General features: G+C 37.2%; 1 protein-coding gene and 1 long non-coding RNA gene across 2 annotated transcripts in view; one reads left to right on the forward strand and one right to left on the reverse strand.

The window, feature by feature from the left end:
- LOC148959505 (uncharacterized) overlaps positions 1–7,711 on the forward strand; it is a 50,416-nt gene extending 42,705 nt beyond the window's left edge. The window contains exon 2 of the long non-coding RNA XR_016144130.1: positions 1,902–7,711. This is a non-coding gene — a long non-coding RNA (uncharacterized LOC148959505). The remainder of the gene's footprint in view (positions 1–1,901) is intronic.
- Positions 7,712–15,547: 7,836 nt separating this feature from the next.
- Positions 15,548–17,334, reverse strand: LOC135690454 (uncharacterized). Its single transcript, XM_065208017.2, has 2 exons — positions 16,687–17,334; positions 15,548–16,333 (listed from the first exon to the last, which is right to left on the reverse strand). Exons 1-2 carry the CDS (start codon positions 17,332–17,334, stop codon positions 15,548–15,550), a joined length of 1,434 nt encoding a protein of 477 aa, XP_065064089.2.
- Between the last annotated feature and the right edge of the window lie 235 nt (positions 17,335–17,569).

Here is a 17,569-nt window from a genome sequence, read left to right on the forward strand (position 1 = left end):
TTATGGTGAGGCGATGTGAATGTGGATTTCCTGCTTGCCTTGGCAATACCAGTGATATTATTATTGACAGCAAAACTTACCTCAGTTGAGCTGCATAAATTTTATTTGTAACAAAACAGAGTCCAAAGTTCACGAAAAAGAAATGGCAAACAACATTTCGGCCTTCGTACGTTCGTTTGTGGCACGGAATATCATGGTGGCCTAAATAAATAAGATTTTCTTAGACTTGGACAAGGACGATGAAAACATAATTGAATTTACTGTTGTGTGATTGAAATTTTGGAGTTGAAGAGTAAACGAATTTCAGCGGAATTTGCATTTGTAAGAAATTAACTGGCGACTGATTGCTATGTTGAATACCTATCGGCTGAACTGCTATTATGAAAAAATATTTTTCTACCTGAATTGTTTACTTGTCTAATGGTTTCGCTAATGAAGTTGTTTTCATTGGAAACGCGACACATTATTCAATTTTACCTCTCTTTATCAGCTGCAGAATAACTGTTATGCAGAATACTTGAACTTGCCCCTACAGACTTTAAACTCTGTTGTTTATTGACATTATTTTAATAAGAGTATCTAGATTGGTCAGGTTTATAAGACCAAAATCTGAAATAGTCTAATTAGACTATTTCAACTACCACAAATATATGATATGCAACTTCAAATGCCACCCCTACCCCTTTTTATTTTGTCAAATTTAGTTATCACCAATTTGAACTTTTACTTCAGCTGCAGAGGCTTACTACAATTTGATATAGATTTGTTTGAAAAGTGAGCACCCTAAAGCACGTCTTTAAGTATCTGTTAATTTTTAAAAGATAGACTTCGATTTACAATTTGCTTTTTACTGAATTGAAGAAAAAATTCATCTTCAAAAAATAATTTTTGTTCATGGGCGTTTAGTATTGAATAAGGGCGTGGTCATGTCCATACAGCAGGACCAACAATTTTTGGCTAGCTTCGCCACTGGGCACACATCCTTTTTTCATACTTATGGCAGGCGCATTATACTCAACAAATGTTCAGATTTATTGCAACATACCAACGAATCCAATCCAAAATACGAACTGAATGGAATTTTTGAATTCTTAGTCTCTATACACTTCAAAGATAGTTCCAGTCTCTATCTCTTGCGAAACAAAGTTTCAGCCCCATTTGAAAAAAAAGTCTTAATTTTCTTACTTTCATATTTAAACAATTTAGCCCCCCTTGAAATTCGCACCCTCCCATCCTCACTTAAACACAAATTTATTCGCCTCCATGGAATATTTTTTGAAAGCTACAAATGTTATGGTTATATCATCTTCACACGATCGGCTAAAGGTGCGGGCACAGTCTTCACTGCCATAGCAAATTCAATTTGTAACATTAATTAGGTTTATCTCATCAGTCTTCTGAACGAAACAAGTTTTAACTCTTCTTTAAATTGATCCTGGGAGAATCCAGTTGGTCAAACGTATTACATCTGAGTTCCGAAAATTTGAAAAAAAGCTAGAATTCTGGGACATAGAATCCTTCAAATGGCTTTGAAAATAGCAAACATTTCACAGCATATTAGATAAAGCCATTTTCTAGTTATTTAGCGCCAAAAAACTGTTCACAAAGATAAATGTTAGGCCCTGATAAATAAGAAGTTACAAAGATGGAAGTGAGCAGATTAAGAGAGAGTTAGACGATTAAATAAAAGAAGAAATATAATGAAAGTAAGTTCACATGTACAACAGAAGAGAGTTAACAAATTGTCATTAAGTTATTGTTGAATGAAAAGTTGGGACCTTTTTTGTTTAGAATGGTGTTAGTGGCATGTCTATAAAATTCACCAACTTAGGCTTTTCCTGTCCTTTTGTGCTTGTATAGAGTTTCCAAGTGATGATTTCATGATATTCTTATATTCTCAGAACTTCTCGAGATATTAGAAAGCTGCGATGATGTCATAAGAGAATCTGAAACAAAACTTGCCAAACAGCCAAAGCAAACATGGTTTGGAAGAAGAGATGCTGCATTGACCAAAAAACTGGAAAGCAGCAGAGAAAGCATTTTGGAAACATTTGTGAGTAAGCCTTTTCCAAAATAAGTTGTTCCTATTGTAAGAAGGGAGCAGGCCTGATAAATTGCAATCAATGTAGAAAACATAAATATATTTGTTTTCTATGGGATGACATAGTACACTCTGTGGCAAAACTTCACGATAGTGCTGTTTTCACCGAAAATCAAATGCAGAAAATCACGCCTCTCCAAGGACTCACAGAAAAAGGAATCATAGTGAAAATAAGTATGTGAAATTTTGTTAAATTTAATTTTAAATCTAACATGATTTGCATGGCAAAAAGTCATCTGGACAAGTATATATAACCACTAGGGTATCAAAAGTATTGCACCACCCTGCTCAAAATGGCGGCACTTTCTACGACTTATTGACAATGCAAAACATTTGAATGCATTAATTGGATGAAATAAGCGCATTTTAGAGCAAACGTTGGCGGGAAAAATTTGCAAATCTTGCTGACGCCATAGAAAACTTAGTTAGAAATGTATAAATTACGCAAAAACATTATTATAATTAAAAATGTAGCCCAGTCAAATGAGAGACGAATCGCTATAAAAAATTTACGAGGTCTTTAATTTTTAAAAAAATGTTGACCAAGTTAGATGCAGCTATGCAACAGCTGTAGTAAATAAAAAAAGATTTCTCAAGCATTACAGTAGTAAAGAAACCAAGGAGTTGGGGACCAAAATAAAGTTGATGTTAGAGGGGAAATAATTTGTCTGTTTTATTTAACTGCGTACAGCACCGAGGGGCAGCAAAAGACATGAAATTCAACACCTCAAAATCTGTCCAGAGAAAATATAATGAGTGTTTTGCACAAATACAAAAGAAAGGTTAACTGAGTAAACGGAAACCATTTACAAATATTTATTTCCATACAAAAGAAAAAAAGGCTTTTGCATAGCCAGAATAAAGCATTGCACTTGATTATGTGGTCAAATTTAAGAACTTCTAAAAGAAATCTTTTCAATGACGTCACACTTCAATACTCTTGTTGAAATAATCACGCTCAATTCTGGCTATATCTAGATAGAAATAGCTGATTTTTCACATTAGGAGGTTTTTCATAGTGTTCTTTAAGCTGAGCAGTCAAAAATTAAACATTTCTTAAATTAAATTTTTCATAACATAACATTAAATAACGCTATATACTTTCTTAGTTGTGAAATATGTAGCACCAAACCCTCCTAACTTTTTGAGGAAGTGGATATATCTTATGAGAAGAATTTCATAAAAGCAAAGCTATATTGGGAGAAAAGGAGAGATAGAAGAAAATTATAGGAGAAGGGAGACATTGCAATGTTATAGCAGGGACTGCGAAAGCAGAATGGGGGGGGGGGGGGGAGGTGGGGCTACGGAAGCTTAAGTCCTTTCCTCGATAATTTCCGAAACGTACTTAGAACAATACAAATAATTGTCCTTCTTTTGGTTTTAAGCAGGTTTAGCCCCTCAAAACGTTTAAGCCTCTTCAATCTGTAATATGCTTTGTGTTCCTTGTATAAAGAAGACTTAAAATTTGTGTACGTTCTGGGGACAGCTTGACCTACAATGCCTGCCAAAAGTCTTGGAACACTGACATCAATTTCCAATGACATCTGATTGATCTACTATTCCATGTTGGTTGGTAAGGGAACTGAAATAAAACTGACATCCACTCGCCTTCCTGCGCTCCTAAATATTTTTTATACTAGCCATGCACACCTACTGATGAGGTTTCGTCTACTTTCTTTGAAAAATACGATTTTTATAAACATTTTATATGTGTAGACCGTGGCTGTAGACCGTTGGTAACCATTGGCAATAGGCATTTTCATACTACATCACGTGCCCATTAGGAAAGGAGCGTTCTTTCAATTCCTAGCATACTTTAACAATGGAAAACGAACAATTATAATTGGCACAAACCATTTTCCAATTACAGGGACAAGGGAAGATAGAAAATAATAGGGAATGGGGTGTCTATGAGCGCTACCATGTTGCCACATGTGAATGCGAAGGAGCATAGCCTAAGGAAGTTTATTAAATTCGTAGATGGTTTTGGGAGGGTTATGGTGGATAAAATTGAGCCATTTGAACAGTTTCTCACAAGCATGTTGTTCGCAATTATTTATATTATGCATGGTTTGTAGACATTCTCATGAATTTTTTTGTTTTTTCATCAATAATTAAACCATAAATAAGGGGACTTTTCAGAAAAAAACACTTTTTCAAAAGCACTAAACTGTACTGTTTTTCCTTTGAAAATTGATAGTTTTCTTAAACCGATGATCGAATTCTGCACAAAATACTTGTATTCAATATTGATTTAAATGATATTGATAGAAAAAGTCAGTAGAATGTTTTTTGTAACAAAAAACAATAGTCGGATATCTACTATATCAATCGTTCAGAGTCCCAACCCCCTCCCCCCTTTTAACTGGGTAAAGAGTGAAAATTTCGAATTTTCATTAGAAGCAGTGAGATCAGCACCATCGAAAACCCTAGGGTAGCACAATGTTTTGATATCGCAGATTGCTGTTTTCTATCAAACGGATTAGGATTTTAGGAAGCACTTTCTTTTGCGCTTCTTTTATGATATTTCTCTAAATCATCAACATTGTTTGAGGGATAACGGGGCGGAAGTAGCAAATTTTTTTCATGAAAAGAATGAAAGATATCAAATGCAGCGTAAATTGGTGGGTGTTCCAAGTACTTTTGGCAGGCATTGCCTGAATTTCATTTTGAAGCTTATTAGATATACCACCAAAACCAATATCCTCCTATAGGTTTTTGATGGTGCTGATTCCATTTCTGCCTTTTTCAACATCGTACGTGTTACCGATAAGGAGATACGGGGGTATTGTCTTTTTTCGGGGGTGGGGGTAAGCTACCCCATAAAACTAAATGCCATATTTCAATTAAGGTGAAAATTGCTAAAATCAAAATCGATTTCCAATAAATAGGATCAAGATTGTATTTTGAATCTTTTCAAAGGCTCGTAGCCAGATGGCTCTCTAAGAAATAATGGGATAGATGAAGGAGACAAATATGAGTGGCAGCTAGAAAATAATCTAAAAATGGAAAGGATGCAATTTTATAAAAGTGGCATCGATTCCTCTGTTTCATGTTTCTAATTATAGATAAGTTCGTATTTGAGAATTATGTCGGGTAGTTGCTCTCCTTTTATCACGGATTTACAAGTTGTCATTCATATAGGCCCTTGTTGTGCAATTCAGTGCCCAAATGACAAATTTCAGAGTGTTTACCTAAATTGTAGAAAGGAACCCCGTGTTTCCCACATCAGAGTTCCCAACTGATTGATCTACTATTCCATGTTGGTTGGTAAGGGAACTGAAATAAAACTGACATCCACTCAATCATGTTGGTAGCGCTCGGGGTCAAATAGGGAACGGGGTCAAATAGGGAAATCGGGGTCATATAGGGAAGTCGTTAATAACTCCAAAAATTGGACAGATATCTCAAAACCAACCTCAGAATCGGATTCGGCATGCCTCAATCTACCTTTTAGATGCTTATTTAATTCAACTACGGCAATTTTTACAGAATAAATGATAATGTTTTTCTTCTACGTTAGCTTGATGCGTGTCTCCTCCGTAGCGACGGGAGCAAATAGGCAAAACACGTTGAAAAGCATCGATTTAACTAAAAATAAATAGCAAAAGGTAGAAATATCAATATAAAATACACATTCTCTTCATATTCATCCAAATTTCACACATCCTGCAACGAGGGTTACAAGTTTTCTCTAAATAAATCAGCTGAGTGATCGACGCGCTCGGGGTCAAATAGGGAAATCGACATTTGGGGTCAAATAGGGAAATGACTAAAAACTGCAAGAAACAAGCACGAAAAAGAAAACTAACCTCATTCCAAGGCAATGAGTAATTAAATCTGCTCTTTCTATCCGTTTGTCTGCTAGAAATCAAGCTATATCGATAGATAGATACAATTCAGACAACGTTCGACACGCACTTAGGCCCTTGTTTACAGATTGATCTCCTCCACAGTTTCGGGGTCAAATAGGGAAACAGCTGCCTACAGCAATAGACAAAGGTCTGTTTCTGTGTAAAATGAGGAAAAATTCGGTTTAAACTTTTCAGAATCCCTTTCTTGTTTATTTGCTTCCGATGTCATTATTACAGCAAAAGCTTTAGTATTTTTCAAATGTTTGCTTTTCCAAAGCCATTTTAAAATAAATAATCTAACATCTCTACATGACATGATAACAACTCTTAAAGGCTGATACATAATTAGATTTTCAAATGTGAAATATCTAGGTGATTGCGCTTCATTTTGTAAATATGTTTTCCAGCTTTCATGATTATTATGTTTCATCTCAATATCTAGTAAAAGTTGTTTGTTGTCGAGGTCTCTTGGTCGTACGGCCTATGATTTTAACCCTTTTCTTTGATTCTTGCTGCCTAACTGCTGCTAAAAAATAAACTCATTTTTTCCTGGTGTATTCAGAGGCGTCACTTGAGGGGGGTAGGATGGGGTTGTTCACCTTTTCGCAGGGCAAAACTGATTTTTGCAGGGCAAATGTTCTCTATCAACGGATCTGTTTTGTTGCTTTTCTTATGCAACTGTAGCAAGAAAGTAGGTTATGCTTGTCATTTGTCTACTCCAAAAGTAAAATGATACAGACTACCAGTGACACGAAGTAGAAATTGCCAGTTTGAACTTGGGCTAGATGGAATAGATTTCTAAATTGATTCTGATTTCCTTTTACCTTAAGTGTTAAACCCCTTTGTTTATGTTTGTGTCTTACACCCCTTGGTTTATTTTTGTGTCTTGTTTAAAATCCATACTAAAAAGACCAGCACCGCTTGCCAGAAAACTAAGACACTGTAAACGGGGCTATATGGGTAAAAATTTGATGGAATAGTTATGCATATTTGGGTTGCGGATGATATAGGGTGTATTGAATAAATTCCAGTAGGTTTTCAAGCTTGTGTTTGCCATATGAAGATTATGTCATCGATAAATCTTCTCAAAACATTCCACTACGCCCCATCGGGGCATTGCTCAAGATATGTTGTTCTATTGTTGTCATGAATATGTTGGCAAAATTTGGGGCAAAGGGCTTCCCCATTGCGGTGCCTTAAGGGAGGTTAATAAAATTTACCATTACACTCTTCTTTATAAGAGCCAGTAAATTGCAGTTCAGGCTTGTTGTTCTTAATTTTTTCGAAAATCTCACGCTGAATTGTTCTTGATTTGTTCTTAAATTTATAGGGTATAAGCAGTGCGATTTCTAGCTTTTCGCTCTAGGGAGGTGTCCAGGCCTCATTCGCCAAAAAAGTGCGTGAGAAAACATATATTGGCTGCCATGTTTAAATATTCACCGAAGAAGCATCCAAATATGGCAAAAAACACCTAGTTTTTCAGATGAAACATTGTTCAAAGTTACATTTTACAGTAGCTCAGCCTCAGCTTGTTCTTAATTTGTTCTCAACTTTTGACCAATTTTGAAGCTCATTTTTTTATAAAATTGTTCTTATAAAAAGAGAGTGTAAAGGCAACATAATAATGTTTGAGAATAAAAATCACCATCTGTTCTATTCGATATGCAGCTGCAGTGGCTTGGTGGCAGGGGGGCCATGGGACCACGGCCCCCTTGACTAGGGGAGCAGTTGGAGACGTATGCCAAAAATTTCTTCTATTACTATGCACTCGGAACGCCAAAAAACCTGAGTGTAAGCTAAAGAACTTCTGGCCTGATTACATTAAATGCACCCTGGCAATCAATATAGCAGCTTCTTGTTATTAACATCGATGTGAACCAAAGGTCACTCTCTCTTTATCTAACGCATGAATCCTCCCCTCCCAAATTTTTTGAAAAAAAATCGATCGAAATGTCTATTCTGAGCGGTGTAGTAATTTGTGAAATTTTAGTCTGGGAGATGCATTTTTAGCGATTCGATTTCGTGGCACCGCCTCTGTCCGATTCAATAGTGCGATTCAATGCTTGAAACTTACAAGAAGTTGAATGATTTAGTAACTACTAAAGAACAAGCCATATTTGTATATCATACATTCGATAAATACGATGAGACTAAGCTGATACTAACTAAGGAGAAATATAAATCTAAGGGCTTAATAGTAGAGATGGGCCCACAGCACCACCTCTACAATAGAAGGAGTGGATGTTGGTAAATCTTTTAATTAAAAAGCAATGAAATTAATAGAATGGTGACACTGATTACTTGATGATGGATAGATTGTAAGTTATGAAGATAGACAAACATAACAAGAGGAATTATGACAATTAAAAAATAACAACAAGAGGAGTCATTGACAAGTGAAAATTGCGTGTTCTGCTCACGACAGATTTGTAAAATTTAATGGAAAGGGAAGTTAATAAGCGAAATGGGGGGGGGGGTGCAAACTCTTCTGAAATTTATACACCGGGGACCCGTCTATTAGAGACAATAGAGCAACAAAATGAAGAAAATGTTTCCCCAATAATCGTACAATTCTTGCCTACTTTCTATGTACATTTAGTAACTTGAGATGAAGAAGAACCAAAAATTTTTTATCTAAGGCACTCCGTGTTTATTTTTTTTGTAAAAATGAAACTGATGAAAAATAAGCAATACAATTATTTCGTTAGGGGGGTTGGATTGAACCTCTCAACGCCAAATAAACACAACAACGTCCAAGGTTGTCTCAATCATTGAATTGTTTGCAATTATCCGCAACCGTGAAATGTTTCACCAATATTTAGCCTCCTCCTAAATTTATTTCAAAATTTGGCTTGAAAATAATAACAAGACAAATGGCACAAATGTCAGAAGACAGGGCTCCTAAGAATTATTGGCTTTAGGCAGCTGTTTCCCTATTTGACCCCGAAACTGTGGAGGAGATAAATCTGTAAACAAGGGCCTAAGTGCGTGTCGAACGTTGTCTGAATTGTATCTATATATCGATATAGCTTGATTTCTAGCAGACAAACGGATAGAAAGAGCAGATTTAATTACTCATTGCCTTGGAATGAGGTTAGTTTTCTTTTTCGTGCTTGTTTCTTGCAGTTTTTAGTCATTTCCCTATTTGACCCCAAATGTCGATTTCCCTATTTGACCCCGAGCGCGTCGATCACTCAGCTGATTTATTTAGAGAAAACTTGTAACCCTCGTTGCAGGATGTGTGAAATTTGGATGAATATGAAGAGAATGTGTATTTTATATTGATATTTCTACCTTTTGCTATTTATTTTTAGTTAAATCGATGCTTTTCAATGTGTTTTGCCTATTTGCTCCCGTCGCTACGGAGGAGACACGCATCAAGCTAACGTAGAAGAAAAACATTATCATTTATTCTGTAAATATTGCCGTAGTTGAATTAAATAAGCATCTAAAAGGTAGATTGAGGCATGCCGAATCCGATTCTGAGGTTGGTTTTGAGATATCTGTCCAATTTTTGGAGTTATTAACGATTTCCCTATATGACCCCGATTTCCCTATTTGACCCCGTTCCCTATTTGACCCCGAGCGCTACCAACGCTGCTCCATCCACTCGCCTTCCTGCGCTCCTAAATGCTTGGCCCAGAAGCACTACAAAGAAAGCCCTCTTCCCTACTGTTACTGCATTGCCAAAATGGCCTTTAAGTTAGACTCTACCTGCTACTTTTATCTTCATAAAGCGCAAGGCAGATTATTTCATCGTTAATTGATTGCTGTATTTGTTTGCGTGACATTTGCCACAACAAAATATCTTATTTCATCGAATTTAGCGCGCGTCGATGTGAAGGACAAGGCCCCGGAAGGCAACTCTCACCCTCGGAAATGAACGCTTGTAGACCGTTGTGTAGACCGTGGCTGTTTCTTCGCAATTTTCTGACTTGTCAGGGAGAGGTTTGCCCCCAAAATCACCCAAAAGGTGTATAATAATACCCCTCAAAGATAAAATTAACCTTTGTATGAATTTCATGAAGAAAACGGCAAAATATGACGAAAATCCCACGGTCTACACTCAAAAGGAGAATAAGATCTAGAGTACTTCAAATTCAATTCTCAGAAAGTGTAGACCGTTGACACTTTCCTGAATTTCTTCAGTTTTACAACTTGCATCGATCTGAAATCCTACAATATTTTTTATACTAGCCATGCACACCTACTGACGAGGTTTCGTCTACTTTCTTTGAAAAATACGATTTTTATAAACATTTTATATGTGTAGACCGTGTCTGTAGACCGTTGGTAACCATTGGCAATAGGCATTTTCATACTACATCACGTGCCCATTAGGAAAGGAGCGTTCTTTCAATTCCTAGCATACTTTAACAATGGAAAACGAACAATTATAATTGGCACAAACCATTTTCCAATTACTGGGACAAGGGAAGATAGAAAATAATAGGGAATGGAGTGTCTATGAGCGCTACCATGTTGCCACATGTGAATGCGAAGGAGCATAGCCTAAGGAAGTTTATTAAATTCGTAGATAGTTTTGGGAGGGTTATGGTGGATAAAATTGAGCCATTTGAACAGTTTCTCACAAGCATGTTGTTCGCAATTATTTATATTATGCATGGTTTGTAGACATTCTCATGAATTTTTTTGTTTTTTCATCAATAATTAAACCATAAATAAGGGGACTTTTCAGAAAAAAACACTTTTTCAAAAGCAATAAACTGTACTGTTTTTCCTTTGAAAATTGATAGTTTTCTTAAACCGATGATCGAATTCTGCACAAAATACTTGTATTCAATATTGATTTAAATGATATTGACGGAAAAAATCAGTAGAATGTTTTTTGTAACAAAAAACAATACTCGGATATCTACTATATCAATCGTTCAGAGTCCCAACCCCCTCCCCCCCTTTTAACTGGGTAAAGAGTGAAAATTTCGAATTTTCATTAGAAGCAGTGAGATCAGCACCATCGAAAACCCTAGGGTAGCACAATGTTTTGATATCGCAGATTGCTGTTTTCGGAAAATTTTCAGACAATGCCTGCCAAAAGTCTTGGAACACTGACATCAATTTCCAAGGTCAAAACCAATCATCCCCCTCTCCCCCACGGAACAATGTTGGTTTACTATCAAACGGATTAGGATTTTAGGAAGCACTTTCTTTTGCGCTTCTTTTATGATATTTCTCTAAATCATCAACATTGTTTGAGGGGTAACGGGGCGAAAGTAGCAAATTTTTTTCATGAAAGGAATGAAAGATATCAAATGCAGCGTAAATTGGTGGGTGTTCCAAGTACTTTTGGCAGGCATTGCCTGAATTTCATTTTGAAGCTTATTAGATATACCACCAAAACCAATATCCTCCTATAGGTTTTTGATGGTGCTGATTCCATTTCTGCCATTTTCAACATCGTACGTGTTACCGATAAGGAGATATGGGGGTATTGTCTTTTTTCGGGGCTGGGGGTAAGCTACCCCATAAAACTAAATGCCATATTTCAATTAAGGCGAAAATTGCTAAAATCAAAATCGACTTCCAATAAATAGGATCGAGATTGTATTTTGAATCTTTTCAAAGGCTCGTAGCCAGATGGCTCTCTAAGAAATAATGGGATGGATGAAGGAGACAAATATGAGTGGCAGCTAGAAAATAATCTAAAAATGGAAAGGATGGAATTTTATAAAAGTGGCAGCGATTCCTCTGTTTCATGTTTCTAATTATAGATAAAGTCGTATTTGAGAATTATGTCGGGTAGTTGCTCTCCCTTTATCACGGATTTACAAGTTGTCATTCATATAGGCCCTTGTTGTGCAATTCAGTGCCCAAATGACAAATTTCAGAGTGTTTACCTAAATTGTAGAAAGGAACCCCGTGTTTCCCACATCAGAGTTCCCAACTGATTGATCTACTATTCCATGTTGGTTGGTAAGGGAACTGAAATAAAACTGACATCCACTCGCCTTCCTGCCCTCCTAAATGCTTGGCCCAGAAGCACTACAAAGAAATCCCTCTTCCTTACTGTTACTGCATTGCCAAAATGGCCTTTAAGTTAGACTCTACCTGCTACTTTTATCTTCATAAAGCGCAAGGCAGATTATTTCATCGTTAATTGATTGCTGTATTTGTTTGCGTGACATTTCCCACAACAAAATATCTTATTTCATCGAATTTAGCGCGCGTCAATGTGAAGGACAAGGCCCCGCAAGGCAACTCTCACCCTCGGAAATGAACGCTTGTAGACCGTTGTGTAGACCGTGGCTGTTTCTTCGCAATTTTCTGACTTGTCAGGGAGAGGTTTGCCCCCAAAATCGCCCAAAAGGTGTATAATAATACCCCTCAAAGATAAAATTAACCTTTGTATGAATTCCATGAAGAAAACGGCAAAATATGACGAAAATCCCACGGTCTACACTCAAAAGGAGAATAAGATCTAGAGTACTTCAAATTCAATTCTCAGAAAGTGTAGACCGTTGACACTTTCCTGAATTTCTTCAGTTTTACAACTTGCATCGATCTGAAAACCTACAATATTTTTTATACTAGCCATGCACACCTACTGACGAGGTTTCGTCTACTTTCTTTGAAAAATACGATTTTTATAAACATTTTATATGTGTAGACCGTGTCTGTAGACCGTTGGTAACCATTGGCAATAGGCATTTTCATACTACATCACGTGCCCATTTGGAAAGGAGCGTTCTTTCAATTCCTAGCATACTTTAACAATGGAAAACGAACAATTATAATTGGCACAAACCATTTTCCAATTACTGGGACAAGGGAAGATAGAAAATAATAGGGAATGGGGTGTCTATGAGCGCTACCATGTTGCCACATGTGAATGCGAAGGAGCATAGCCTAAGGAAGTTTATTAAATTCGTAGATAGTTTTGGGAGGGTTATGGTGGATAAATATGAGCCATTTGAACAGTTTCTCACCAGCATGTTGTTCGCAATTATTTATATTATGCATGGTTTGTAGACATTCTCATGAATTTTTTTGTTTTTTCATCAATAATTAAACCATAAATAAGGGGACTTTTCAGAAAAAACACTTTTTCAAAAGCACTAAACTGTACTGTTTTTCCTTTGAAAATTGATAGTTTTCTTAAACCGATGATCGAATTCTGCACAAAATACTTGTATTCAATATTGATTTAAATGATATTGACGGAAAAAATCAGTAGAATGTTTTTTGTAACAAAAAACAATACTCGGATATCTACTATATCAATCGTTCAGAGTCCCAACCCCCTCCCCCCCTTTTAACTGGGTAAAGAGTGAAAATTTCGAATTTTCATTAGAAGCAGTGAGATCAGCACCATCGAAAACCCTAGGGTAGCACAATGTTTTGATATCGCAGATTGCTGTTTTCGGAAAATTTTCAGACAATGCCTGCCAAAAGTCTTGGAACACTGACATCAATTTCCAAGGTCAAAACCAATCATCCCCCTCTCCCCCACGGAACAATGTTGGTTTACTATCAAACGGATTAGGATTTTAGGAAGCACTTTCTTTTGCGCTTCTTTTATGATATTTCTCTAAATCATCAACATTGTTTGAGGGGTAACGGGGCGGAAGTAGGAAATTTTTTTCATAAAAGGAATGAAAGATATCAAATGCAGCGTAAATTGGTGGGTGTTCCAAGTACTTTTGGCAGGCATTGCTTGAATTTCATTTTGAAGCTTAGTTAGGGTTAGGGTTAGGGTTGGGGTTGGGGTTAGGGTTAGGGTTAGGGTTGGGGTTGGGGTTGGGGTTTGGGTTGGGGTTGGGGTTGGGGTTTTGGTTGGGGTTAGGGTTAGGGTTAGGGTTTGGGTTAGGGTTAGGGTTAGGGTTAGGGTTAGGGTCAAGGTCAGGGTCAGGGTCAGGGTCAAGGTCAGGGTCAAGGTCAAGGTCAGGGTCAGGGTCAGGGTCAAGGTCAGGATCAGGGTCAGGGTCAGGGTCAGGGTTGTTAGGGTTGTTAGGGTTGTTAGGGTTGTTAGGGTTGTTAGGGTTGTTAGGGTTGTTAGGGTTGTTAGGGTTGTTAGGGTTGTTAGGGTTGTTAGGGTTGTTAGGGTTGTTAGGGTTGTTAGGGTTGTTAGGGTTGTTAGGGTTGTTAGGGTTGTTAGGGTTGTTAGGGTTGTTAGGGTTGTTAGGGTTGTTAGGGTTGTTAGGGTTGTTAGGGTTGTTAGGGTTGTTAGGGTTGTTAGGGTTGTTAGGGTTGTTAGGGTTGTTAGGGTTGTTAGGGTTGTTAGGGTTGTTAGGGTTGTTAGGGTTGTTAGGGTTGTTAGGGTTGTTAGGGTTGTTAGGGTTGTTAGGGTTGTTAGGGTTGTTAGGGTTGTTAGGGTTGTTAGGGTTGTTAGGGTTGTTAGGGTTGTTAGGGTTGTTAGGGTTGTTAGGGTTGTTAGGGTTGTTAGGGTTGTTAGGGTTGTTAGGGTTGTTAGGGTTGTTAGGGTTGTTAGGGTTGTTAGGGTTGTTAGGGTTGTTAGGGTTGTTAGGGTTGTTAGGGTTAGGGTTTGAACCATTGTCTATTGTCGTTAGTCTGCGGGAGGTGTAAATGCCTTTGTCAATCGTTGTTGCGCCTGTGTTTTATGCAAATGTCCCTTTTGTTTTTTCTCTTGATTGTTATCCAATTTCCGGCAGTACGAATTTCGTACAACCCAGACCGTGACACTTAGAAAATTTTTCTCAAAACGCAGCCTCCAAACGCTGAAATGACACGTGATTTGCGGAACAATCTGTCAACGCGTTTCTCATAACTATTTGCATTTCGAAACTTGGCTCAGGCGCATTTATTAATGTGATCTTCTACTGTTATGAAAAGAGGGAGTGTTAAACAAAATAGCTCACAAAATCAAAGCAAACGATTTGGAAATGGCTTTTTTTTGCAAAATTAAGCAGAGGCTTTGTGACCATAATCATAATAATGCTGAGGTGGTTAGGTACACTACATAACCATGCAAAATTGTTTATGTAACTCAAAAAACCTTTTCGTTGACGATCTAGCTATTGATAAAATTTGCAATTTCTAATTTATTTCTTTAGAAATGAGTCATTTAAGTTTACCTTGGAATACAAACTAAACTAAAAGATAACGATCATTTTGATATCAATTCAGCTCCCATAATCTTTGTTCATGCTAAGTGCGCAATTAAACTTGTTTCTGCATACAAAAAGCATGAAATGCTGCCAAGGATATGCTACGGCATGCCCATTTCAATCTACTAATTACGTTTTCTGCTTTGGTATATAGAATTGGTGACAGAGAATAATACACCGTAAATTGATATGCCTAGAAAGCATGCAAATGTGTTGGATATGTTGATAAACTGCTGGTCAGAAAAGTAAATAGAGCTTTCCGCAAATCAATCAATTAACCTTACTTAATGAAAAATGACACAGGCAATAATACAAACATGCATATAAAGATTGAAAAAAGGCAAAGGCAAGTGATTATGTTGACAACCTTGGATCAGAAAGATAAAATATTGTTACAAGTAATGTTAAATAATTTCTAAAATACGACTAGCTAAAAACACGAAATTAGCAATGTCTTAGCTTTCTAAAATAATGTAATTATTAACGTTCGTTAAACCTTGTGAAATTTATAAAGGGGTATTTTCTGCTTCTGTTTCTGTGTCATTTTCGTCCTCTCCCAAAAAAGTCAATGTTTTAGAAGTGAGGTGGTCAGCGGCCCTTTTTATTTTTCTTGCTGAATCATCTGTGTTGTAGCGAAGGCGCTGAACTCGTGGTGAGTGGCTCATGAGTCTTGCAACTGAATTTCTTACTTCGTCCTCCTTCTCGTTGCACATTAGCCAGTTTACGAGCGCTTTTCGGAGGGTCGTAGTTGTGAACTTCAAGCCCCCATTGTGTCGCTGAAACGCCTTTTCGATGTAAACAGTAAACGACTCAGATGTGTCAAATGGTTGCCCCTTGCCCTTCATTAGAAGAAAATCATGTCTCTTACTCAACAAAAGCTTCTCCCTCTCCTCCTCAACATATTTACGTAGATGTTGGTTGACATAATCGTAACTGGAGATGTCCACTCTATTGCACCCGTATTTTTTCTTCGTTTTAAAATCATTTACAACCATTGTAGTGCTGCCATTTTCCTTAAATAAAATGTAGTTTTCTGAAACACTCCCCTGTTCCTCGTCAAATAGTATTTTTAGTTTCATCAAATCTGCATTCCTTGATGGGCTCACTGTGGTGAACAATAAAAGTATTACAAAATCATGGTATAACCTTGCCTTTTGATACCCATCCATCTCTTTCGACGAAATTATCCTGTCCCTCATCAATTTTAATGTTTCTAAAACCTGTTTCCATTCAAAGTTCTTTCTTTCATCGGCTTCCGGGTACCTTTGTCTCCGCTCTCTTTCATAGAGGCTCTAAAAAAACAGTGGTAAATTTAAACTAAAAATATCAAAAAGCGATGTGTAAAATGTATGTGTAAATAGAAAGGAACGCAGGATATGCTGTCCGCTGATTAAAATAGGAATAATAGCCGGTAACTAAGCCACAGGACGGTGAAAATCCAATGTAGTCAAAAAGAATTTAAAAAAAAATTGAATATACTAAATGACTCTACTTCGGCTGGCTTCATCAACCATTCTTGACAGTAGAATTTAGGCAGCCAGAATTTAATGTTATGATATAGAATGAAATGCAACTCAAGTTCCTATTGTAGAATTTCTAATGAAAAGCGAAAATATATATAGCTAAGGTGAACTGGAATACTCACTTGCAGTTGGGCCTGCATGTGCCTCAATTGTGTTATTTCTGCAATTTCATGCCAACTTTTTGTTAGGCCCTCTTTTTTCAGAATATATTTTGCTGCCACTATCAGGCTTTGAATATGGTTGGCAACTGTACCCACGTTTAGCTCCCTCCTCAATTCCGCCACATATGCCCTAACAAAGTTGATGTTTGTAACATCCTCCATTTGTGGGGGTCTGTTATATGTCTCTTCTACATATTCAAAGAACTTCTTTAACCTTCTTGTGTGGCGTTCGATTGTCCCTGCTGTCATACCGTTTGATGGTCTTAACGGGTTTATTTCATCCGTGTAGAATTCCTGGAGCTTTTCGAAAAATACTTCAAATGAAGACACTCCATCCTGCATGCTTGAAGCTGCTTCGTAACTTGTGCCCGCCTCCACATTGGCGACTGCTGCTTGTGGTAGTTGAAGCACACTCTGCTTCTGTAGCAGCAAATGAAGACTGTCTAATGGGATGACGTAATGCCCACCTTTACGTGGTCCAAATTTCTCTTCGAGCTTCAAGCGCAGGATCCCCTCAGGTTTCTTGCAATTTATCTTCAATCTGTGCATTCTGCTGCGGAGAGTCGAGCTTTGTATATTTTTTGTGAACTCAGCCTTCACTTGTTCCATGCTTATCCACAATGTTCCATTTGATTCAAATGCCAACCATCTTTTCTCTTGGCCTTCGGTTTAGAGGTAATATTCATTAACGTTTAGAATTTACAAAACAAAGATAACCTCAGACATCTTGAAGTACAGAGTCACAGAATGTCTAACTCCAATGCAATACTTTGTGAGCTTTTCAAGGAGATTCACAGTTTTCATAAGTCGTAGACTCTGTCAATTGGTAATAAACGATTACAGA

Source organism: Rhopilema esculentum, chromosome 10 (genome assembly GCF_057945365.1).
Source record: "Rhopilema esculentum isolate cy_ngs chromosome 10, ASM5794536v1, whole genome shotgun sequence".
Taxonomy (NCBI): domain Eukaryota; kingdom Metazoa; phylum Cnidaria; class Scyphozoa; order Rhizostomeae; family Rhizostomatidae; genus Rhopilema; species Rhopilema esculentum.